The sequence below is a fragment of the Anguilla rostrata genome, chromosome 7, assembly GCF_018555375.3.
Source record: "Anguilla rostrata isolate EN2019 chromosome 7, ASM1855537v3, whole genome shotgun sequence".
Taxonomy (NCBI): Eukaryota; Metazoa; Chordata; class Actinopteri; order Anguilliformes; family Anguillidae; genus Anguilla; species Anguilla rostrata.
The window spans coordinates 32,803,286-32,828,316 of record NC_057939.1 but is presented as its reverse complement, the minus strand read 5'-3'; the positions used below and the strand labels follow the sequence as shown (position 1 = coordinate 32,828,316).

General features: G+C 38.2%; 2 protein-coding genes across 7 annotated transcripts in view; one reads left to right on the top strand and one right to left on the bottom strand.

Moving 5' to 3' along the window:
• LOC135258590 (uncharacterized) overlaps positions 1-25,031 on the top strand; it is a 614,972-nt gene that overhangs the window by 536,063 nt on the left and 53,878 nt on the right. The window lies entirely within an intron of this gene.
• Positions 7,407-25,031, bottom strand: part of zfyve28 (zinc finger, FYVE domain containing 28) — a 258,613-nt gene continuing 240,988 nt past the window's right edge. For all 6 annotated transcript variants that reach the window (XM_064341963.1, XM_064341964.1, XM_064341966.1 and 3 more), the window contains one exon: positions 7,407-7,812. In XM_064341963.1, the coding sequence (XP_064198033.1) occupies positions 7,755-7,812 (58 nt within the window). In that variant the 3' untranslated portion in view covers positions 7,407-7,754. The remainder of the gene's footprint in view (positions 7,813-25,031) is intronic.

Here is a 25,031-nt window from a genome sequence, read left to right as displayed (position 1 = left end):
AAGATTTAGTGGAAGTGGGTTCATATAGGCCAGTGTCATTGTTAAACGCGGACCAAAAGATATTGGCCAAGACTTTAGCTAGAAGACTCAGTCTCTTTATGAGTAAAATGGTGTATCCTGATCAAACTGGTTTTATCCCAAAGAGGAACTCTTTTTACAACTTTAGATGCCTCTTTAATATCATGCATTCCCCTAGGCACCCCAAAGAAGACCTTATTATCCAGAGTTTGGATACTGAAAAGGAATTTAACCAGGCTGAATGGCCTTAGCTATTTGCAGTCCTGAAAAAATTTAAGATCGGTGAAAAGTTTATATCTTGGATTAAATTACTGTACAGTAACCCTAGTGCTAGGATACTCGCAAATCAGACTCTTTCTACCCAATTCAAGCTTTGCAGGGGTACAAGACAGCGCACTTAGTCCTTTATTATTTGCTCTAGTCATGGAGCCACTTGCACAGACTATTCAAGCACATCCTGAAATACATGGCTACAATACAGAGTATACTTCAAACAAGACCTTTTTGTACGCAGATTACATTTCATTATACGTAACCCAACTGCAGACTACAATCCCATTAATATTGAATGTAATTAATTTATTTGGTACCTTCTCCGGATATAGGATTAACTGGGGTAAAAGTGAGTCAATGTCTATCCGAATGAAAGATCATGAATGGCTTAAACAACTCCCCTTTAGAATAACATTGGATAAATTCACTTACTTAGGAATTGTGATCACTAAGAAATATAGCTCCCTATTTGAAGCTAACTTCACTCCTCTAATTAACAACCTCCAAAACAATATTCAATTTTGGAGGACACTTCCAATTTTTTTTACTAGGCAGAGTAAATGCAATTAAGATGATTTTTCTTCCACAGTTGCTTTATCTTTTACAAAATATACCTGTATACCTTACTAAATCCTTAAAAAAAAAGTTAGATTCTATTATTATTTAATTCGTGTGGAATTAAAAGTCTCATAGAATATAAAAGGACCATCTTTGCAAGTATAAAACTAATGGAGGGCTCGCACTGCCTAATTTTATACTATATTACTGGGTGGCTAGTGTCCGCTCCATTATCCTCTAGTTGGACGACACTGTGGTGCTCTCTGGCTGGTTGGGGATGGAGCGGGAGGACCGCCTGCCCTACTCCATTGGTGCAGTCATTTTATCTCCTGTTCCACTTAACAAAGTAAGCTATAAACACAATCCCATTATTCATAACACGATAAGGATTTGGAAACAAATGGGGAAACATTTCAAACTCAGGGCTTTTTTATTACCCATATCAACTAACCCCTCTTTTGCTCCCTCCAATATGGATGGGACCTTTAACATATGGAGGGAATTGGGGATATGTAATATTGGAGACCTGTATATAAAAGGGACATTTGCATCTTTCCCCCAGCTTCAGGAGAGATATAGCTTGCCAAGGAATCATTTCTTTAGATACCTTCAGATTAGAGATTATGTAAGAGTATATCTTCCCAATTTTGAGAATGCAAGGCCTGATAAACTGGATGGTTGTTTAAGACTGTTTTGCAGGGTCAGAACGTATAATATCCCATTTATATGATACACTACAAGACATTTGTCATCCAACTACAGATAACATAAAAGCAGAATGGGGAAACAAATTAGGTATCCAGATACTTGATGATATTTGGAATGAGAGTCTAGAACACATCCATACATGTTCCATTAATGCCCGACATTGCTTAATACAATTTAAAATTCTGCATAGATTACATTACTCAAGGGCAAAGCTACATAAAATATTTTGTACCTCCCACCTCTATGTGAAAAGTGTGACTCCGCAGAAGTGAATTTACTTCATAGTTATGCCCTAAAATACAAGAGTACTGGATTAAAATATTTAGGTTTTTTTCAAAAATATTTGGTGTCCAGATGGAACCGGAGAGAATTTCAATAATTCTTGGAGCATCTGAGGATCTAAGGGAACTTCAGATGGCACAGCAGCGTCTTCTAACATATGGTCTTATTATTTATCTTATTATTACTTATCCTACTATTTTGGAAAAAGAAAGAGGTGCCCTCACTAAAACTCTAGCTGACAGAATTAACTGACACTCTTCACTTGGAGAGAATTAGATTAATTCTGAAGGACAAGCTTAAAGATTTTGAGAAAGTTTGGTAACCTCTAATCTCTCATCTTGAAGGGGAAAACAATTGAAACAGGCTAGGCAATCGAGGAAGCACTCCTGGGGAGATAAATAAAGTAGGGTGGTAGGGGATTTTGGTTGATAGGAAGGGAGGGAAGAGGGGCTGGTTTGTGGGGGGGGGGGCATGTTCTTAAATTGTATTTTACTTTCTATTTTGTATTTTTATTTATTTAATGTATTGTGTTTTTGTTTGTAAATTTGTCCGATGTCTATATTTGTTGATTATATGTATGATTATATTCAAAAGAAGCATGTGAATTTTATTGACTGTTATCTCTGGAATAAGATGCTTCACAATAAATATATATGAAACAAAATTAAACAGTGCCAGCTGGTGGAAGAGAAACCAGCCTGCCCTTTCCTTCCTTTACTTTTGATCACTGCACCATGATGTACATTATACATCTCCTTAAATTTATTATTTTATTCACTTATGGAACTTGATGCATGCCTTATAGGTTAGCTATACTGGCTCAATGGAAAATCAGATGTATCCAGGTAAATTTTAATATTCTGTTCACAATTACATTTCCCATAACCATACACAGTATATACAATCTCATAAAAAACACGTTTTCAACGTACAAAAATGCCAAGTTACTCAAAAGTATTGATATCAAAATGACGCCAAGTTACGGTACTACAAACAATATAGGCTATCTTGCCTCACCGAAATTAAATAAGATATATTCCAAAGCAATGCTACCCAATATTTCCTCAGTTCTTTCAAGTCACTTGGCCCTGTGTGTATAAGCATGGACTACATGGACAGGCCAAACATATGTGTGGATGGCTATCTCACAGTCAAGATTGATTGAATAGGCGTGTATATGTCCAATTTGTATTGGTATGTATGTATTTCGCCGCCCAGCCTTTCTGTTGCGTGAATGATAGTATGTGTCTTGGTATAAGTGTGTGTTCATAAATGTGAATGTAACATGCTGCGAGGGAAATGTCCCCATGGGGATAAAAAAGTTCTCTATGTATGTATGTACAATATGTATTTTACATGCAGTATTTATTGTACGTAGCAAATATATAATAACTTGTACATGTACTCAAATTCAGTTCAGAAGCAAGTATAAACATGTTTTCTGGAGAAATATGCTTCCTGTAGTTACTCAGCAGCAGTTTTGTACATGATTTTCAATGTGTTCCATGAGGCAATTCGAAATATTTGACTCTTTGATCTTACACAAAGTTTGCATGACATTGTAAAATGGTAAGATTACAAAACACAGGGCCAAGTGACTTGAAAGAACTGAGGAAATATTGGGTAGCATTGCTTTGGAATACATCTTATTTAATTTCGGTGAGGCAAGACAGCCTATATTGTTTGTAGTACCGTAACTTGGCGTCATTTTGATATCAATAGTTTTGAGTAACTTGGCATTTTTGTATGCTGAAAACGTGTTTTTTATGAGATATCATTTCTTTTTGCAAAGCGTTTTATTATGAGAGTGGGAAATGCGAAGTGACCCTGTAAGAAACGGTTGTGGATTATGGCTGTCCTTGTGTGAATTTGTACAGTCTGATGTGTGAACTGTTCAGCAGTTTCGGTTTGCTATATATGTAAAACAGTGGCTGTGAGAAAGGGTGCGGTGGCGTAAATGTAAACGCAACAGAAACGCAGGTGAAATATGGCCAGTATATGTACTCACGGATTTGACGGCCATCCAACAAGCCTTGATTGAGAAAAGAATCAGCAAGCCCGTAGAATTAGAGCTGCCAAGGTCGCAACTTGTGTACCCTGCTGTCCTGCTCCGTTGTCTGTTATTTCGTGGAGATGCACTTTTAGTGTTTGTAAGGTTTATAAGGCATTTTGATAGGCTTATCTGCAGGTGGGAATCCTGTTCGCTGTTTTGCTAAGCTAGAACCGGAAAACTTGATAGTGGAGAATAGGAGCAGACGCATATGTCCCAGTAGGCTTTGCATATGAGAAAATAACAACAGTGTGAGAGAAATTAGGATGAAATGATGAAATTGCGTAGTTGAAACAATATGTTTTTAGCAGAATGGGCATGTAGGTGAAGGTTGACATGATCACAGACTATAGTGCGGAGTAAATAAAGTGACCATGAGCGAGCTTAGTTTCCTTATGGAATGGTATATATAACCGTCGGTATAATGCATTTGCTGTTAAAGTGGAGGGTTAAGTAATGTGTGAAATCTATTGCACTAATGTGCTTTTCTCATGTTCAATACTAGTAGTTATACTTATGAGTGACTCATGGTTTTAAATGTAATGTTTTAATGGGGAGTTGCAGAACGTACATATGTAGTAATTGTTTGTATGTGGCTAGATAGAGAACAGGGCGAGGTAACATGAATGTAGAAACGCGGCGTTTGCTGATAAGAAGGTTTTGTACGGTAGCCAAGTGAAGAAATATAGTTAGTAGAAATGACACAGTGGTGAACTGGTGTAACTTTTTAATAAAACGAATACATTTGCCATCATGAAATGCATATGAGTGGCCGTGAGTGAGTTTTGGTAAAGAAAATATAAAAGTGTAAGAAAACGTTCGTGTAAAAGAGGAAATTATCTGCCTGAGGGCGAGGTGGGATTCAATCCTTCAACCGGAGGTTTACCAGTCTGTGACTTTGTTAGTGCAGCACCATGACATAACTATGCAATGCGCGAAATATCATTAGCAAACCTGTCCGTGGTTTTAAAGAAGAACACAGGCCAGTAAGCACAGAAGAGCTCCCATTGAATCCATATGGCTTTGCAATATTGTAGCCGGTTAATAACTGAACGTGCAGACGGTACGTCATAATGCAGTGTATACGTTCGGTAAACGGCTGGTAGATATGGTGCAAAAGCAATAATTGAGAAGTAGTAGACAATTATTAGCGAGGGTAAAAAAAGGTTAAAGAAACATGTCCTTAGCTGGGCTTGAACCTACGACCCCATGTTCCCAAGACTGTAACCTTACCCACTAGGCCACATGCAGATTAGCTGTTCAAACTGTAAATGTTTCAGAATAAAAAGGTATGGGTATTTTGCATGTGTATGCGAGTTTTTGATTGGGTTGTGAGGGTGAGGATTTGGCTGGTGTCGGTAAAATGTTCAATGGGGAGACATGTTGTTAGTGGGATAGGCGGCAGGAAAAATAAGAATGAGAAGAAGAAGAAGAATGAGAAAACGCAAAATCCCCTTACTTTGGGGCTTTATTGTGTGGACATGTGAAGTTGTTTATGAAATCTGTCTGTTGAAATGGGGTCAGAATGTACAGAATGTAATGTTTTTAAGGGCTGAGTGTCTGTGGCTGTTGTGGTTATTTCTGTGGGGAACCCTGAAAAGTGCCAAACTCTCGGTGCTGTATAGGTATGGGGCATGCCCCCGCCAAGGCGTAACATGGCGGGATGGCATACCTGCCATCCCAATGTTATTCTATTATTTCCCTGATTCCATGTTACTCCAATCTGTTACCAGATGAATAGACCTGGAAACTTCAAGGTAAAAACTTTTGGTCTGATCAAGCTCAGCATAAAATGAATTCCTTATAGTGGAACATTTATGCTAATAAGGATACAGGAAAACTAAAATCTGAATTCATTATCAACAATAAAGCTGTCAGAATGTTGGGGAAATTGTGGTGTGAAATCAGACCATGCTAAAAGGAATTTTCTAGATTTTGCTGCTTTTCTATGAGGTCTTACCAAAGTTGTGTTGTTTTCCACAAAGGGTTCTCCTAAAGCCTGCAAAATCTCTGGAACACATGGCTCTGAGCCCAAGGACTCAACATGCATCTATTGTTTACAGGGACATATTCTGTTCAGAGATAATAGATCAAGCTAATCAGTTACACAAAGTTCCATTACAGCTCTGAAAAGTTCGATTAGACATGTGAACATTTATCAAGCTGGGCTTGAGAGAGATTAACAGCTGTATGTTCAGGTTCAAAGTGGGAGCCCATATATGAATCCAAGCACCAGGAGTGCTCCCCTGTGTGTATCTGTGTGTGTTGGGGGGGGGGAGGCGGGGGGAGTAATTGTGGAGTTGCAAAAGCAGAGGCCTGACAACTATGCATTTTGGTAATGTGGACACATTTTTTGTTGCAATGCTTTGCACATTCACAGTTATTTTATTAGATTTCTGAGTATTTTTGCTTTTTTTCGTTCCAGATTTGGAATCCTTAATTGTGTCACTACTAATAAATTGACAATAAACCTCTATAGTCATGCTGTATGACTGTCATGCAAGAAGCACTGAAGCTAATATGTATGTACTCCTCCAAAGAACTTCAGTCAGACAGTGACCACGTTCCAAACCACAAACTGTACAGTACTACAGTCTAGGTACTGCCAATGGGAGAAGGGATGTAGCTCACTGATGACAACCAGCAGCCTATGGGCCCCTGGTACATCAATAGACAGAGCTTGTTCAGCATTTTACCCTGGTTTCTGGTTGGCTAATGAAAGGTTCACACCTAGATTCAAATATGAGGCAATAGGACTCAGCCTAACCAAATGACCAGTATATATTGAATGAGCCATTGTATGCATATTTGTACAGAATAAACAAAAACAAGGCCAAAGTCTTGATTTTGAAACCCAGCAGATTGATTAGTAAGTTCCCTCCATAAGCTGATCGTCCGAATCAGAATTCCAGTCGGGCAGGTTTCTCCCAAAGCCGAACTCACAACCTACACATGTGCTTATTAAGATACTAATTTTAAACCAAAAAAAAAAAACAAACATTGTTTTTCATTACAATTTTTTTTTTAAAACGCAGGAATATTTTTCAACAGGAATATTTCCTAAGTGCCCAGGGCAACAAAATGTTAAAATAAAATAAATCTGTTTGTTTCTACAACAACATAGCAATCACCGAAACTATAAAGTTTCCACCGATCATTTATAGCGTTAAAAATGTGGAGACACGGGTCTTCACTCATCCTCTTCTCTCACATCACAGAAGTAATAATCAACATAACTTGAAATTGTGAACATTATTTCAGAAGCTTACACAAGCTTTGCTGTTTCTCAGTCAAATCTCATTAGTTCCATTCAAAACTGTAAAATCCTTCAAGCGATTGTGGTTTTCCTTCTGCTGTACTTGACACTTTTATAACAGGACCACAACCGGTGTGGACAGCCGGTAGAGACAGAGATGAGTCAGCCCAAGGTGGGTCTGCAGTCAATAGTAGATCACAGGATCAAGAGGTTTTGATTTAGCAGCTTAGCAATAATATTAGAACATAGGACAAAATGCAGGTTGCTTTAATGTATTCTACATTGCAGTTTGTTTATTAAAGAAGATATCATCCACACCCAGTGTAATGCCTAGTTTATCAGTGGTTGTTATGCTTTTTAATGGAGGCACCTAGTAGCAGTTAAAGGAAGGAGTGCTGGGGAATTTCAGGGGCTGTGAGTCGTGCAGTACAGGAAGGTGCTCAAGTTTCCATGGAAAATTGTGGATAAATGGAGCAGTTTCTGGTAGGAGAGGTCTATCCTGCAGTCCATGCTGCACATGTGAAGGCTTGTAGGGTCAAATGCCGGTCCTGTCACTGTAGAAAGGTGTGACATGGAACATGTAGCAGTGTGTGCACACACGCACAGGCTTCACTTGGCCATAGCGAGGCAGTGGTGCAGAGTGGGAGGAGCACCGAGAGCAGAAAATCTGGAAGAGAAATGGAACACGCTTGATAAGTGTGTATGAGTACAAGAGGTGAGAGTCTGTCATTACATTGTATCCATGCTTGTGTGTGTGTGTGTGTGTGCGTGTGTACTTGTCTACCTACCTATGTGGTTTAGGGTTTCATTTGGCGCAGTTGCTGCGAGAGATCTTCCCAGCAAATTTGCATACATTGTTTTTTGGTTTCCCACCGGAACAGCTTGTTGTTTGCACAACCACCACTAGGTGGCAAATGTGAGCATTCAAACCATATCTGACAGTTAACACCTAGACTGCAGGACTCATGAACAAACTAGAACAATGGCTTGTGGTCAAATAACCACTGCTCTTATTTTAACAGGAAAGGAGAGGAAAATACATTTCAGTGTCAAGCTGTAAATAGGGAAATGCTTGTCACTCATAACATTTTTGCATGTATTTGAGTGAATTGTACATATATAAGCGATTATTCAGCGTCATCAGACTGTGAAACTGAACAGTAAGTTTTGAGCACAGTCTATTGATTAATGTTATGCATGTTAGTTTCACTTGGGATATAGGGGAGAGTCGGTATAAATGTAACGCATCATAAATGTAACACGGTGAATAACTTTTTGTACACTGCTGCTTCAGTCGCCATTTGAGGATTGCATACACACCATTCAGTCCTATACCAAATGATTAATGGAAAAGAAATAGCCACCTGGTCACATGCATTTATTATAAGCATACATCAGATTGGTCTGTAGTGTATAGTAGGCTATTTGCTTTTGCTATTTGGATTTGTGTTTGTTTTTATTGCATAAATAGGCTATGGCCAAATTAATTAAGCTTCATGTATTTCACGTAAATTAATAGTTGTGCCTTTCCTGTCAGCATCTAGTTCCTCGTTTACCGAATTGGGGAAATGAACAATTACTGAAATTACTGAATTATTGAAATAAACAATTATTGTTTAACATTTTGATAGAAAATAAAAAAATTTTTGAGGCATCTTTGAGAGAGACCAGCAAAGATGCGTGCAGACGAGAGGTGCTGGCAACAATCAATTGAGGGGAACGTGAAACCTAACACCATGATATTTTGAATAGATATTAGTTGTTAGTTAGTTTCACTGGCAGAGGTAAAAGAAAACAGGTGTCTTCATATGTGCAATTAATTTAAAATAGTAATAAATCACTTCCTTTTTGTTTTCTTTTGTTTTCCTTTGAATCAGCAAAGTAATACAGGTTCTACCATTTTTCTTCTCAAAAACCACCAAGGCAGCATGTTTTGCTACCCGACCAAGTGCAAATGTCTTGCTCTCCCGTCATGCATTTGAGCTACTGAACATTTTTATGTGAATTGCTCAAATTGTTTTGCACATATAATCACACAAAATTAATTAATTACAATTGTGAGATGAAGCTGATAAAGACTTTAGAGTGGGGATGAATAATTGTGGCTATTGTAGCCTAGATATCGAGATGATGCATTTAGAACTCAGCAAAGATAAGATAAACAACATATTTTCTGTTTTCACTGAAATTGAGACTTTGAATAAACTGAATAGACTAGGCTACATGACACCTGCTGAAATGTAACCGATTTGTGTGCGGTCTCTGCTCGTTATGACTGAAGAAATACTGCACTTTGCATTTCTTTTAACCATTTCTTTCCATTTTGTCTTTTGTCTTGTTTCTCACATTTTAGCGCTTTTCTCAGTGTGCCAATAATATGGATACATTTTTCGATTGGCCTATATATACAACAATACAACTGTTAGAATTGATTCGGTTTTGTACTATTTCAAGAAAATAGTTTTGCAACATATTGTTTCATAATATTTATGAAATTAGGTTATTGTGGGAGCAGAAATCCATGCGGTAGCCTAATATTCAATGGTAAACGGAAGTAATGAAAACACAGCCTTTCAATTGTTAAAGGCTGTGGGTTCCTTTTGCTTTGCAAATGAGTATTTGGAGGCTTAAATCAGTCAACCTGTCATCATAGAGCTGCCATTTTACTTCTGAAATTGCTGTAGAATTCGAAGTCCCTTGGGACCCTGGCAGCTTAACAGTTTAGGCCACTTAAGGTATAAATATATAATAACCAAATAACATCTAAAACATAACATGTAAAAGTGTTTTTCTTCTGACAAAATGTGTAATAACACCTTCAGTGAGGTCATATTTTTTTATGACCCCATTGATTTCAGTGCAGGCGCAAATGCTCGTAAACAAAGTCAAATTAACATAATTTCTGACTTCTAAAGTAAAAAAGTAACAATGTTGAACTGTCAGTATACTTTTTAAATGATATAATAGTTTTATCTACTCTAATTTTATATATTTCCTTGTTAAATGACCTGTTAAAATGAGCCCAGATGCCAATTTTATTTTATGTTTGTGCATTGAACTCTGACTATATTGCGGGCAGAATGTGCCACCTCCTGCAACTAGAGTGATTACACAGGAAGAGGCAAGTGGCTAATTTTTAAAATTGTGTTAAAGAAAACAGCCATTATTTTCTGACAGGTTAGATATTTATATGTTACTTTATTAAATGGTAGCATTTATGCTATTATTAAAAATAAATATATGTCAAAATATGTTTTCTGAAAAATTGCCAAAATGGGTTTAACCTCCCTATTAGGGTCTTACATAGGTTTTACATTGCAAACTGTTAGAATATGACAAGAGAGTTACCAGATCCATAAAAATATTTGGATGCCGGCTACATTGATACCAGCCCAATATTAGCCGGGGCTTCATTTTTCCCAAATACAAATGTGATCTCCAAATCACAGAGCATTAATCTAAAGATAGATCACCTCCAAATGTAACGCAGTGTGATGTGAGGTACAATGCAGAATTAGGGACGATGTCCTTCTGAGGAAAAATTATACTCTGCAGCCCCCTGTTGTCGAAATCCAGGAAGCATTTCCTTCTGGCTGGCAGAACCACTACCGCAGAGGCAAATGCGTCAAATGAAACCCTAAACCATTGTATCTGTGGACCATGGTGTCATTAGACATACAAGAAGAGGGGATCTAGACACCATATGGGGACATTTTCTAGGTGGAGAAACTAAGTGGCGATGGGATGTGTATCAAATGTATAACTTCAGTACTCAGTACAGCCCTTGTAAGCTTGAGCTGAAAATTCTGTCACATACACATTGTTTAAACACTCCTCCTTGGTTAATGGCTCAGAGGCCCCAGCAGGTTTTTTATATAGCTAATGTTAGCTAGATCACTATCAGTATTATTTAGAGAGTCATGTATTTTGGGTTCTACGGAAACGGGGGGGGGGGGGGGTCGTCAAAATCTAATCTTGCCCAGGGTGGTAACTGGGTAATAAGTCTCAAGAAACCTCTGAGTGTCTAGCAACATAATTAATTTTATTGGAGACCTCAGAGTACTGAGTAACAAGTCTCAAGAGACCTCTGAGTTTCTAGCAGTAGAATGCAAGTCATTTAACTTCTGAGATGCAGGTATGCTGCCTAGGGCAAAAGCATACACATCAGGTTATCTCTGGGCATATCAAGTTTCTATAGCACCTTTTTCCACTCTTACAAACAAAATGTCTTAAACATTCTGGTTACAGGTTTTGAAAATTAACAGATTAACTTGTTTTCCTGCAACAAAATCCAAATCGGTACAGTGGCTTAGTCAAGTAGTATTTCTTGGTCATTTATCACACTAATTGAGGATGAATAATGACAATTTCTTTCAGAGATGACTGAGGGATTAATTCAGTTTTAATTATAGATGTTAAAGGCATATTATGCAGAATTTTCACCTTGAAAATATTATAAAACAACCACACTCATTCATTAGTATTACGCACAGGCAATCTGTGTCTGTGTGCACTTATGCCCAGTCCTTGCTTGTCTGCCTGTATTTGTTATTCTAAAAAGTGCTCGTGTCACTTTTCGATGTGGCTCTTTTTTTCTTTGTGGGTTGTATCTGAAAATCATGAGACCAATAAAAGAAGAATAGAAGGAGAGGAAACGTATATGGATTGGCTACAGTGAGTGGTGCGTTTTCAGGTGGGTTAGTGCTGTATAAATAGAACACTATCCAAATGAATGGTCAACATTCGGGTTAGGTAGCTAACTAAATTCAGTTATATTTGACAATGTTAGCTGGCTGGCTATGATGGCCCGAGAATTTGCTGTGGGTCCAATATTTTTGTGGCAGGGCTCGGTTTGCGGGAGGAATTCAGGGCAATTAGAGGACCATGTCTACTCGTTAAGTAGGCACACACCTGGATGATGTTACAAATCAGTCCAGGGTTTAAAAGTGTGCTTCTTTCCACAGTAGGTGTCAGAGACCGGATGGAGAGAAAGATCCCGGGCGACATATGCAGCTGAAAAGTGAGCCGTATATTTTCATTTATTTCGTCTTTGTTGTTTTAGTTTATTTTTTTTGGCCAGATCCCGTGAGAGTGACAGGCAAAGGTTGTTTGTTTGTGTTTTGCTGACTGCTCTCTCTCTCACTTGCAATAAAACGTTGGACATATCCGTAATTTCCGCATCTCCCTGTGTCCAGCTCTTCTGTCCCTTCCAGGGTAGTCACAGCACGTGACAATTTTACAAAGTCACAGCTTACAGCTGGAGAATAATATTCCAATCCACTTCTCTCAGCTCATATGGGCAAGCTAGCTAGTCCACCAGTTGGATAATCATACTATCCCGAATATTACAGTGGTTACTGGTTTCATTTGACACATTTGCCTCTGAGGCAGAGGTTCTGCTGGCTAGAGGAAAATGCTTTCTGGGTTCTGTCAGTAGGTGGCAGCAGAGTGTAATTTTTCCTCATAAGGACAGCTTCCACCATTCTGCATTGTACTTGACGTCATGTCGCGTTGCATTTTGGGGTGATTCGCTATCTTAAGGTGAAAGCTTAGCTCTGCGATTTTAAAATAACATTAGTATTTGGGAAAAATAAAGCCCTAACACCAGCTAATATTGAGTTGGTATTTAGTATGGAAGTCATTAAAATATTTCTATAGATCCGGTAACTCTCTTATCGTCGTACAACAGTTTGCAACACAAAACTGGTAAGACCCTAATGGAGACGTAAAACCCGTTTTGGCAATTTTTCAGAAAACATTTTGAAAGTTTATTTTTCACAATGTCATAAATGTTACTCAAATAACAACATATAAATACCTAACATGTCAGAAAATAACGGCTGTTTATATATTGTTATTTGCAGGGCCGTCGTTTAGGGGTGAAAGGTGATGACAATTCTAGGGGCCCACAGCCCTTGGGGGGGCCATACAAACCCCAGTAGCCTATTATGTATGCCCCCCTTTCTATGGCTAAATTATTATGCATAGGCCTAACTATTACTCATACTAATGCATCAGGGTTAAAACAAAGCCACAAAATCATGCAATATTGATGAAAGAAGTTTCTATTTTCCAAGCAATAACCCCCTTCTTTAAAAAAAATGGTTTGGTCCATGGTTCACTCCTCTTTTGTTAATTTGTGCGTAACGTTATTGCTCCCGAACTGCAGCAGCAGCCAGCAGGTTATTAATAGAGAAGCACAGTGCCGAAACAGAAACATAAATCGGGATGCCAAAAAAGAGTGGAGAAGAAGGAAAGAGAGGCCAGGAGCAGATTAGGAGCCCAGAATATAACAGATTTTTTTTCCGAAGAAAGGTGAGAATATTAAGCTAGCTGTGTAGGCGCCCTGTGGCTTAGCCAGCTACTAATGTTACTACCGAATGACACTAACGTTTAACGTTACGTGCAGTCAGCGGTGTAAAATAATCGCCTGACAAGGCTGACATTACTAAATTATCCACTAAATATCATACAAACGATACGCTGTCAAAAAAAGATCCAGTAGCAGCAGGACACATTTCTCCATTTTTAAATGAGTGTTTACTAAAACTAAACTGCTACATTAGCCTGTTGACATGAGTCTTGTTAACGTTAAGCATTTTAAGCTATTCTTACAGCTTGCCCTCATACAATAATAAAGTGAAGCTGTTTGCCTCGAGCTATGGCATTGATAAGCCAATTTAGATTTTTTTGATGTTAATGCCAAGACTAGGTAGGTTAGTTCTTCATCAGTTGTTCCATAAAACATAACCATAAACGTGTACAAAAGCAATATGAAATTGAACAATGAGTGCTGCTACTCCAGTATCAGCTGTGGCCTCCTCTGACCCCCACCCCCAGCACTCCAAATATGCTTTTGATGGTGAGTGAATGAGGTAGACACTGGTTGGCACCAGGTGCTTGATTTTTACATAATAATACCCAGTGACTCTTTGTTGAGTGGTTAATTTAAAAAAAAGAAAACTAATTGGGTGTATTGCGTCAGGCACTGTCAAGAACATACAGGAACAGAAAAATAAAGAAAAAATGATAATATATAGACTGTCCGATTTACGCCTCTAATTACTCATTTGCGAAAGAAAAGGAACCTGCTGGGTGAACGAAGATCTCTGATCAAATGAAATTTATTTAAGATCATTTCACTTGCTTTCTTGCAAATTTTCGAGCAAATAGAACGTTAAAAAAATGTATCTATGGGTATTTACACGAATATGTAGTCGTTTAACAGGCCGTGTTTTGATTACTTCTGTTACTTCCCACAACAATCTAATTTCATACAATAATGAAATAATAAGCCTAGGCTATGTTGCAAAACTATTTTCTTGAAATAAAGTATCAGCTGGATAAATTCCAACAGTTGTTTTTCTAAATTATATTGTTTGTGTTACCATATATAGACGATTTATTATTATTTATTTTGTATTTATTACAATTTTAAAATCATTGCACACATGAAAATACATGAAGATGGCCACAAACCAAAACACGGCTGGTGACAATAGCCCAATTAACTCTTTTGTGAGAGAAGAGTGAAGTCATTTTTGTTTATCACCATTGTTACCGTGTTCATACTCAAAGCAGACTATATTGATAGCTGAATTTTGCTGTTTGTGCTTTTAGCTGCATTTTTAGATGCTATACCTACATTTAGGTTAGGGAACAACAGGCGCACAATTGTAAAGCATCACATGCCCAACATTTTAAGCACAGGCGTGAAAATGTGCCATCTCTGCGCTCCACTGTCCTTTAACTGATCTGCCAGTTTGGGGTCTCTCCACTGAGATGTACAGGCCTAATAAAAAGAAATTGGAACTGGCAACGTTGGTCTCGCTCACCCGTCAACCAGTTAGTAAAAAGATGCAGCCAAACCTGCTCGTTTGTGAAGGAAATGTCAAAGTTATACCACAAGGGTCTCCCAAGCTGCTAAAATAGTATGCCACAGCCGGAAACGTCTCGTCACCATGCTTTCTTAATTACGGTGAAAAAGGAGACTTGATAGTTAATACCTGTTTGTGATAGTTACTACTTGCCAGCTAGCTTACCAATAATAAAAGTTTGTAATTTTTTTAGGAGTTGGGTGAACATATTTTGTGAAAAACAAAAAAACTAATTCAATAATATAGGCCAAGCCTGACAGAATGACTTAAAATTTAGGACAGTTTTCTAGAGTTTGGCTTGTCACTCCCACTGCCTGACAATAGCCAGGTGTTGATATGGAATGCAGATGTGCAAATGTATCTGTCTCTCCTCTGGCAGGCTATTTAGCAACTGAACGATCAAACATCAAACATTATCAGTGGAATAAACTATATTAACACTGTAGGATACAGTGCTACTTAGGATAAATTGACAATAAATTTGTATAAGCCAATATATTTGAGGAAAAAGGATTTTAATGACATTGAAACAGCAACAACACCAGACCACAGATAGGGGGATGAAATTTGCTCCAATGAAATTACAAAGGCCCACATACAGTAGCTCAAACACATGCCAGAGGAGAGAGCAAGATATTCTCACCTGGCTGTTACCAAAACCTGCTAAGTGATTTATTATCATTTTTAAATCACTGCACACTTTGACATTTTTCCGATTCAAAGCCCTGACCCTTGCCTACACTGCCGCCAACAGGACAGCCCCCATCTACTTGCAGGACATGACTCAATTCTATGTGCCTGCTCGACCACTCCGCTCTGCAGCAGCAGGGCGTCTTGTAACCCCTCCCACCCACCCAAAGGGATCACAGAGCTTCTCCACCCTAGCTCCCCAGTGGTGGAACGAACTCCCCGTCCCTCTCCGAACCTCCCCCTCACTATCCATCTTCCGCCGTGGCCTGAAGACTCATCTCTTCAGACTATACCTAGAATAACCACCACCATGCTGTGTATATATATATATATTTTTTTTTAAATTAAAAAAAAAACCCTTTTTCCTTGTCACTTGTTACATGTTGCCCCATCCCTGCACTTCTTGGTAAATTGTATTTGTCCTAATACTCTAGCTTAATCTTCTGCCTAGTTTGGCTTTGCAGATGTTAGACCAGGATAGTGTTCATTGTTCTCAGCTAGAAATAGCTGTACAAAATAAGTAATTGTACCTTACTGAACCCGTGTTCAGCAGTTGTCTACGATCATGAAAATGCACTTTTGTACGTCGCTTTGGATAAAAGCGTCTGCCAAATGAATGTAATGTAATGTAATGTAATGACATCTGCCAGTAAAAAATGTTGAATAATAAACTATTTTTATTCAACATATCATGGTGTCAGGTTTCACGTTCCCCTCGCTTGCTTGTTGCTGGCGTCTCTCGTCTGCACCATAGACATGCATATTTAACTAGACAGGCGGGCAAGCCTTCAGCTAACCTAAGCTTGTGAAGTCCTGGAAGTAAACCCATACTGCGCATGTTGAGGGAAAAACATTTGAGCTCCCATTAAAGTGAATAGGGAATATCAGACTTTTGAAGGCTAAATAAAATGACCTTGTGGTATTTTGAAACTCGATTGACGACCATTACATTTCATATAAAAAGCAGATCGAAAAATATGTATTAATTAATAAAATATGAACATTTTTAATAAATGTTTTTCCTAAGCATTCTGGACCAAAACAACCATTTTTTCAGAAACTGCTGCACATAATGATTTGATCTGATCACAAAAATTCACCGATGAGGTTTTCCTTGGTTGTTAAATCACCTTGGATTTCTACATTAACTTCAATAGGCAACAAGCACTTTTGCCCGGAAGCATGCGCAGTAGAGGCGGTGTCCCCGTTACTTCCTAGGCTTTACCGCCTGATCCCTCTAACCTTTTCCAGTTCTTATGTACGTTCTATGGTCGGTGCACATATTTACCGGTCTCTCTCAAAGATGCCTCAAAACGTTCCACACATCAAAATGTTAAACAATAATTGTTTATTTCAATAATTCAGTAATTTCAATAAATGTCCATTCCCCTATTCGGTAAACGAGGAACTAGATGCTGACAGGAGATGTGATGTATTAGTAGTATCAGACGGACACGCACTTGGCTCAGTTACCATTGTGGCATCTCTTTACTTGGGCGAAACTTCAAGTGAACATACAGCACATGCGCATTCCAATGTATGCACTGGAACGTACAGCAACTCTTACGTATCACATTCAGTAAAACGCAATTTCAGTACATGTAGTTATTTAACAAATACACTACATCACCTCCCATTTTAGTTAAGAGCAACTTATGAAATGATTCCCATTGAATGCGTCAATACTGTGAACAGTCAGAATAGCCTTTTCAGAAATTATAGCCTACTCTATCAAAAATGCAAAACAATAACCATCACCAAAACATTCTCTTTTTTTCTCTTCAATGTTTCTTTTTCTTTTTTTTTAGTCCCCCTAAAGATCTAAAAGACTGCTCGTCCTGTGTGAACGCCTCAGAGGCATTGGGTTGGGGTCAGGGGGCTTTGGTGGTTCGACAGTGTTGCTCAGGTTCTCCGTATTGTCAGTCCTGGTCAGTCCCTGTGCCGCCTGTAGACAGTGTTTGTGTCCCAACCTCGAACTTGGTACGACCAGCGGTTAAATTGGGATTTGGGAGGTGGGTGGACCCTGAGATCCGGTGGGAGGTGGGTGAAAAAAGGTACAAACCAATGAATGTCTCAGCTCAAAATAGGTGTATGTATTGTGCACATAATTGTAATTAAGGAAAATAATGTTTTAGAAAGAATGTATACTATTGATGCAAGCTTTTACATTAAATATTTCAAGTTTATTGAGTGTCATTAATGCTGAGAATTTTTTTTACCGACGAAAATAATCGGTCATCCTCCTCTTTTGTCCTCCCTTTCTTCCTCCTTTATCCATCTTTCTTAGCGGCGACTGGTGAGTTGAAAATTGGTGGGGTGCAAAACTTTCCTTTAAACTAATCATTGATCTCAAACTGTTTTAATTGATTTTCAGTGATTAACAAATATGCAAATGATCTGACTAAGCAATTGGAAAGGGACACACAGCTTCTTCGCATTGTGTTAGGGGGATTAAATGATAAATGCGATTTAGAAAAATCCGTTTTAATCACTAAGCAGTGGCGGAATATTCTCCTGATTTTCCTTGAGTATCAATACAATTAATCCACAAAATAGGCTACTCAATACTATCATATATAGCCAACTCTCCCCAAATAGGCAGTTTTAGTGAGTAGCCTAGGCCTTATAGCCTACATTTATTTTCATTTGCAGTACGAAATTGTGCACATTTTTAATCAACATTATTTGCGGATACACGCACTCGTATTCATGGCAAATATCTGCAACGCATAGATTGTAAACAAAATTGAAGTGCAGGTTTTGTTTTTGCTGGTTATTCTGAAAGCTAACACGTTAGATAACACAGACTGCATATTGCTCCTTTCTCCCCCATTGCCAGGTGGTGTGGTCTCTCAGCAGACCATAGAGTGGTGCTAGCATTGTGCTCTGGCGGGGCACAAACCTCCCATAGTAATTTACAAGACCCAGGAAGGTCTGGTCGTGAATTTACCAAGCACCCCCTCCCTGCAGTCTCATTTGTCACTACACATCCCACTCATGACACGCTGGACAATAGTGTCTATCTGGGCATACATGAAAACATTCTTTTACCACTAAAAATTTGTAATCTGTTGTAGCAACAAGATTAAGCCAACATTTGCCAAAGGTATGCGGTGAAAAACGCTGCTCACTGAACACTAAAATAAAATAAACAAGAGGAATTTTTAAAAATTATACCATTGTTATTCTACTGTCAATATCTGCGACTAAATATGGAATAAATATACAACCTTACCATAGGTTTTACGCACAGAGATGTCCCTTTCGAGACGGAGTGGTCATATATTGTCTTGGACAATCCATTTGTGAATATACACTCATTTGTGACGCCTGGGTACCTTCCAAAATAGCTGTGCGTAATACCACACATGTTGTTTATGGTGTTGTCGTCCTTTGTAGTACAATCTGGCTTGATCGACAATCAATCGATCCAATAGTAACAGAATAAGCTTTGCATTTTCATGGCCTCAATGTGCCATGCATAGGAAATGTATTAAAGTTACTTTCATTTTACATTTATAGGTAAATGCTTCCCCTAGTGGTCGTTTTGCACTAGTTCACTAGTATACACGCACTTCCTGATTCTTCAGTAGTTGATCTGTTAGTGTTGTAGCACTATGCTCATGTATTCCCTCACTATGGAGCTTACAGAAAGCCATGTCCATAAGTCTATTGTTCATTTGTTGTTATTAACTTCATTTTAGCAATGTTAAGAAGGTGAATGTTTAAGAAGGATGTTTGGTAAAATGCGCAAATTAATGTAATCCACGTTAGCATAAAAGAGCACATGTCTTTGGCAAAACTCATTTACATCTAGCAATAACATGCACAAGAACTTTGTGAATTATTTTATGTAGCATTCATCAGCTTTGTATTTTCTTTTTGTTTCAGTTTTACAAAAATCTTGTCTGAGTAAACATGGAAGACGATGCTGATTCGGTTAACTGGATAGCCTACATCTAGGGAGGCCAGCATTATAATTATAGCTGCATTATGCATTCAGTCTGTGGTAGCAGCAAATGACACTGCACCTGGCAAATTTTATTGATGTCTTTCATCGTTTCTTGGAAAATATTATTATTCTTGAGAAATTCTGAGCATGGCTAAGGCATATGTTTGCTGATAGACCTAGCTGATGTACTGTTTTCTGGGCTAAGTTAGAACTGGGGAATGGCGCCATTGATTCTGTCTCTGTCTTTCTACTGATCACAGATAAGATTTCATTGTCCAAATGCAATTGTTACATGTTGAAAATATTTAGGCTATATACGTTATTTTTGAAATAGGTTTTTTTAAATGTGTTTTTAAATAGGTTAGCGGTATTTTATAATAAGGATGGGGATGGGATGGTTGAAAATTGTTTTCATGTCATCCCATCCCCATACAAGAAACCATCACATCCTGTAGAGTACAGAAAAACAGACAGGAGTTAATGATTACACATTTAGGTACTGTAGCACATTGTGTAATAATGTTTTTGCATTATTCTTTTTAAATCTGATATCAATGTTTCACCTTAAACCTTCATAAGGCATACATCTATATGCTTTATAATGGACAAAAGCATTTTATAGATTTTTGGAGAGATTTTGGATATGTTTCAGTACTCCTAGATATTTTAGGCCACTGTACTGACGGAAAGCTTGTAATTCCCATTTGAGAATGATGCAACAGTGAGTTTCTTTAGTCAAAACAGTTGATTTGTAGTGAAATACATGATTATGTTGTGATTTACAGCAATGTATAATTTAGACATTTTGGATAGATTTGGAGACACTGGGTACATTGCTTACTTTTTGATTCATAGATCTTTAGTAGTTCCGCGTATCCACGCTTGGATCTGAAGCACTTGTGGTCAAGGAGTTTTTGATCCAGGGCATGTATAGTTTAACCTGCTGTATATTTGCAATCTCTCACGGCACTCTTTTTTCCCCACGGGGACAAATAAAAGTATTTATCTATCAGTATTTAATTGCAAACTAAAAAAGAGTAAATTCATTTTAGATTTTTTTCCTAGACAATTGCATTTGTGGCACTTTATGAATATAAACTAATCTAAGTAGTACTGTTAGTATTGCAAATGGCACAAATGTCTTGCTTCAATGTCTAGCCATTTTTCAAAGCTCTGTGATGCTCCCATCTGGAATTCTAAAGCTTTAAATAGGGTTCCCCCTAAATGGGCTAGGATTGGTCAGATTTGGCATGTGCGCAAAGAGGTTAAAGTGTATTTTCCTCTCCTTTCCTGTTAAAATAAGAGCAGCGGTAACACTGTTCTACTTCGCTCGTGAGTCCCACAGTTCAAGGGTTAACTGCCAGATATAGTTTTGTGTGCTCACATTTGCCAATGGTGGTGGTTTTGCGAACAAAAGTAGTTCCTGTGGAAATATAAAAAAAATCATGTGAAAATTTGCCACAGCTGGGAAGATCTCTCACAACAGTAGCACCACATGAAAGCAGTAACGATTTCAGGTATTTTCTTCAAAATATGAGGACAGTTGAACTACTACAGACTAATACCTTTGTTCTGAGAGACACATTGCACTTTTCACAAAACTGCTAAACAGAGAAGGCAGCCTCCCATTGAGCAATGCGTTGGGAGAGGCATACAACTTTACTGCAATAGGCACATGAAGCTAGACTATGTAAAGATTCAAAAATAAAAGCGACAATGAATTGATGTGTTTGTGCATATGCATGTATTATGTTACAGAATTTTGCGGGGCTTCAAGGCAGGCTCGAGCTGACTGAAACCCACAGATGCTGTGTTAGCAGTGGCTAATGAAGGTCTGTTCCATTACCACTATGCTAAAGCTAGCTACCCCTCAACTTTGCAGCATATGGAAGTGAAATGAGTTTTTGCCATTGGATATGTCGGCAGAGCATTTTGGCATACTTGTGACTGCCCGACTGGTATGAATGCAGCCACTGCTGTATTTTTGAAAGAGACGATTCCAACAGTCTGTTATATGATGTTATAAAGTTACCAACATAGCTTTCCAGAGAAAAATGTCTAGTTGTTATACTAGTGTGTTTGCTTTGTCATCTTGGGTGTGTAGGCAGGGTTGAGAATGGAGGAGTAGACATTTATCCTCAGAAACACAGGAGTGAAGCAAGGGAAGAAATCCCTTGGGTGGTTTTGTAAATGCACCCATCAAAAGTTCAGGTTTCAATAACAAGCAAGCAAAATACTCTAAAGAGTGAATATGTGGACCTTGAAAATAGAATAAATAAAATAAATATTCACTTTAACTTTATAAAATAAATGTCTACTTCTGATAAAAGCTATGTTGTGCTTTATACTCCTGCTAACATTTATGATGAATTAACACATCTGTAGACTGAAGGTATCATAATCTTCACGTATTTAAATACATATACAGTGCCCTCCATAATGTTTGGGAAAATTCAGACAATTCACATGTGGGTAAAGTGCAGATTATCAGCTATTTTAAATGTTTTTTTTACATTTTTGTTTCACCATGTAGAAATTACAACCCTTTTTACACAGCGCTCTCATTTCAGGGCACCATAATGTTTGGGGAAAATGGCTGCTTAGGTGTTTCTGATTAGTCAGGTGTGTTAAATTACTTCCTTAATGCAAGTATTGGAGAACATTTTGTATCTAGTCTTGATTCTAGGCTATTGAGTCTGTTATTGGCGTTTGTCAAAACGAGGACTAGATTTGTGGAAATGAAAGTTAAGGACGCCATTATGAGGCTGAGCAATAAGAAACAAAGGCCAAACCCCAGGCTTACCAAAATCAACCAATTTGAACACCATTTAGAAGAAAGAGAGCAATGATTGCAAAGGGCCTAGAAGGCCAAGGAAGACCTCTACAGTTGATGACTGAAGAATTCTCACCATAATTGAGAAAAAAAAAAACCAAATACCTGTCCAACCAATCAGAAACACTCTTCAGTAGGCAGGCGTGGATGTGTCAGTGCCTACTGTCCACAGACGACTTCACAAACAGAACTACAGAGGCTACCCAGCAACATACAAACCACTAGTTAGCCACAAAAACAGGATGGTCAGGTTACGGTTTTCTAAGAAGTACCTAAAAGAGCCTTCAGAGTTACGGAAAAAGGTCTTGTGGACAGATGAGACCAAGATTCACTTGTATCAAAGTGATGACAAGAGAAGAGTATGGAGGCCAAAAGGAACTGCGCAAGATCCAAAGAATACCACCTCATCTGTGAAACATGGTGACGGGGGTGTTACTGTTTGGGTAATTGTCTTCATTGATGATGTAACTGCTGACAGGAGCACCAGAATGAATTCTGAAGAGTGCAGAAACATCTAATCTCCTTAAGTTCAAACAAATGCTGCCAGACTCATTGGACAGCTTTCATCCTACAGCAAGACAATGATCCTAAACATACTGCTAAAGCGACAAATGAGTTTTTCAAAGTCAACTAAACTAAAACATTCTGGTCTACATCAATCACCCGATCGGAATCCAAGTGAATGCACTTTTCATATGCTGAAGAGAGAACTTAAGGTAACTAGCCCCCAAAACAATCAGGAGCTGAAGATGGCTGAAGTACAGGCCTGGCAGAGAATCACCAGATATTACTGCTGACAAAACTTGCTCTGTTTTCAGGTTCATAATACTGTAAATACTCCCAGGTTGCAATAGCAAGAATAATTATGAAAAAACATAGGGCCAAGTCACTTGAGATAATTAAGCAAACATTGGGTAGCAGCACTGCTTTGGGATATTTTTAATTAGTCTGAGCTAAGATAGCAAAAATTGCTTCTTGTAACTTGGCCTTATTTTGTCATCAGTACTTTTAGTGGCAGGCCAAGATCTTGCACATTTTAATGACTTATAGACACTGCTTAGTATGTGTGCGTAGCTTGCCATTTTAGTATGATGAAAACATGTTTTCTTCAGATATAATTAATTTTTGTACTGTGTTTGTTATGAGTAATTGATAACAGTAATTCATATAAATGTAGGTGATGAGAGGCATGCATGCACATACATACATGCAAACACACATACATTGTAGCCAGTCTAGACTGCTGTGATTGGGTGGTGCAGACAGAGATTTTGGGGGGGCACCTTTTGTGTGCCATATAGTTTACAGGCCTGCATTGCTTAGTGATATTCTTAACTAAAGATCATTGACTCAGTCTTTTTCGTTTAATTTTATGCACATGCTCAATTATGCAGTTGTGATCAAAAGGTTAATATCAGACTCGAAAGTTGTGTTAATGTAGGATTGTGCATTTTTAACACATAGGAAGAGCCAAAATGGAGGGGGAAATACACTGCGTTCTATAAACTCGGATATTGGTCTGACATCTGTGTTATTTATTGATCATAACATTTACACAGTTGTTGTTCAATAAAGGTTATTTGGCTGACAAAGCTAACGACAAACAGAGCTGTGTGTACACAAGTTGGGAGAGCGTGAGTCACCAATTTATCACATAATTCATGAGAAGTAGCTGAGAGGAACCGGGTCTAAAAACATGAACTAACGCTTTAAGAAATGCTTGTGGATGACAGTTATCCTCATCTGGAATTTTACAGTATGATCAAGGTTTACCGTTTAGCAGCTGCCAGAAAGTAGCCTATAGCAAGTACATTCAGTCTCGCCTGTTCAATGCTGCTTGGCGGGTAGTTCTTAATTAGTTTTAATTTAAAAAATGACTCATTCATTTAAACAGTGCTCTGCTTTTGCCACTGTGAGAAGAAATGTCATAACCACGGTAGCCTACGCCCCTCACTGAAGGTTAGCGGAAGATGGACAACAAGCAGTTTCACAAGCTAGGAGACTGAAGTGTGTGTGGACAATCTCAGTTTTAAAACATGGCCTGAATTACAGCAGTTGAGCAAGGAAGGTTGTTGATATACCCGTGGTGAGACAGACTTTTTGACACGGTTGAATTGTGGGTTTGGCTACTGCTTTTTTAAAAAGCCGTCCGACTCTAGGAAACTTGTCTACTTTTCTCTCGTGGTCTGTTTTATCTTTTTTCTTCTGAGATCCAGTTTTTGAGTTTATAAGGCATTTTTACACACTTAGTGCTCTTTGCACTCATCCTTAGCTAGCTAGCTGACCTTACAAGTAGAACACCAAAACTAGCTAACAGCTGTGACAAATAGACACTTGACATTGGAAAATAGCATTTAGACATATTTCCCAGCAATCTTCACATATCAGAAAATAACAGTAGTAACCAAAGAAACCACAAATTATTTTACTGAATTATTTCCTGATGTTTAATGAGTGTCTCAAATGCAGTTAAGGGCTTATTTGTCAACATACTTTTTTGCACGTAGGCTACTGCTAGTTATGAGTGTTTGTCA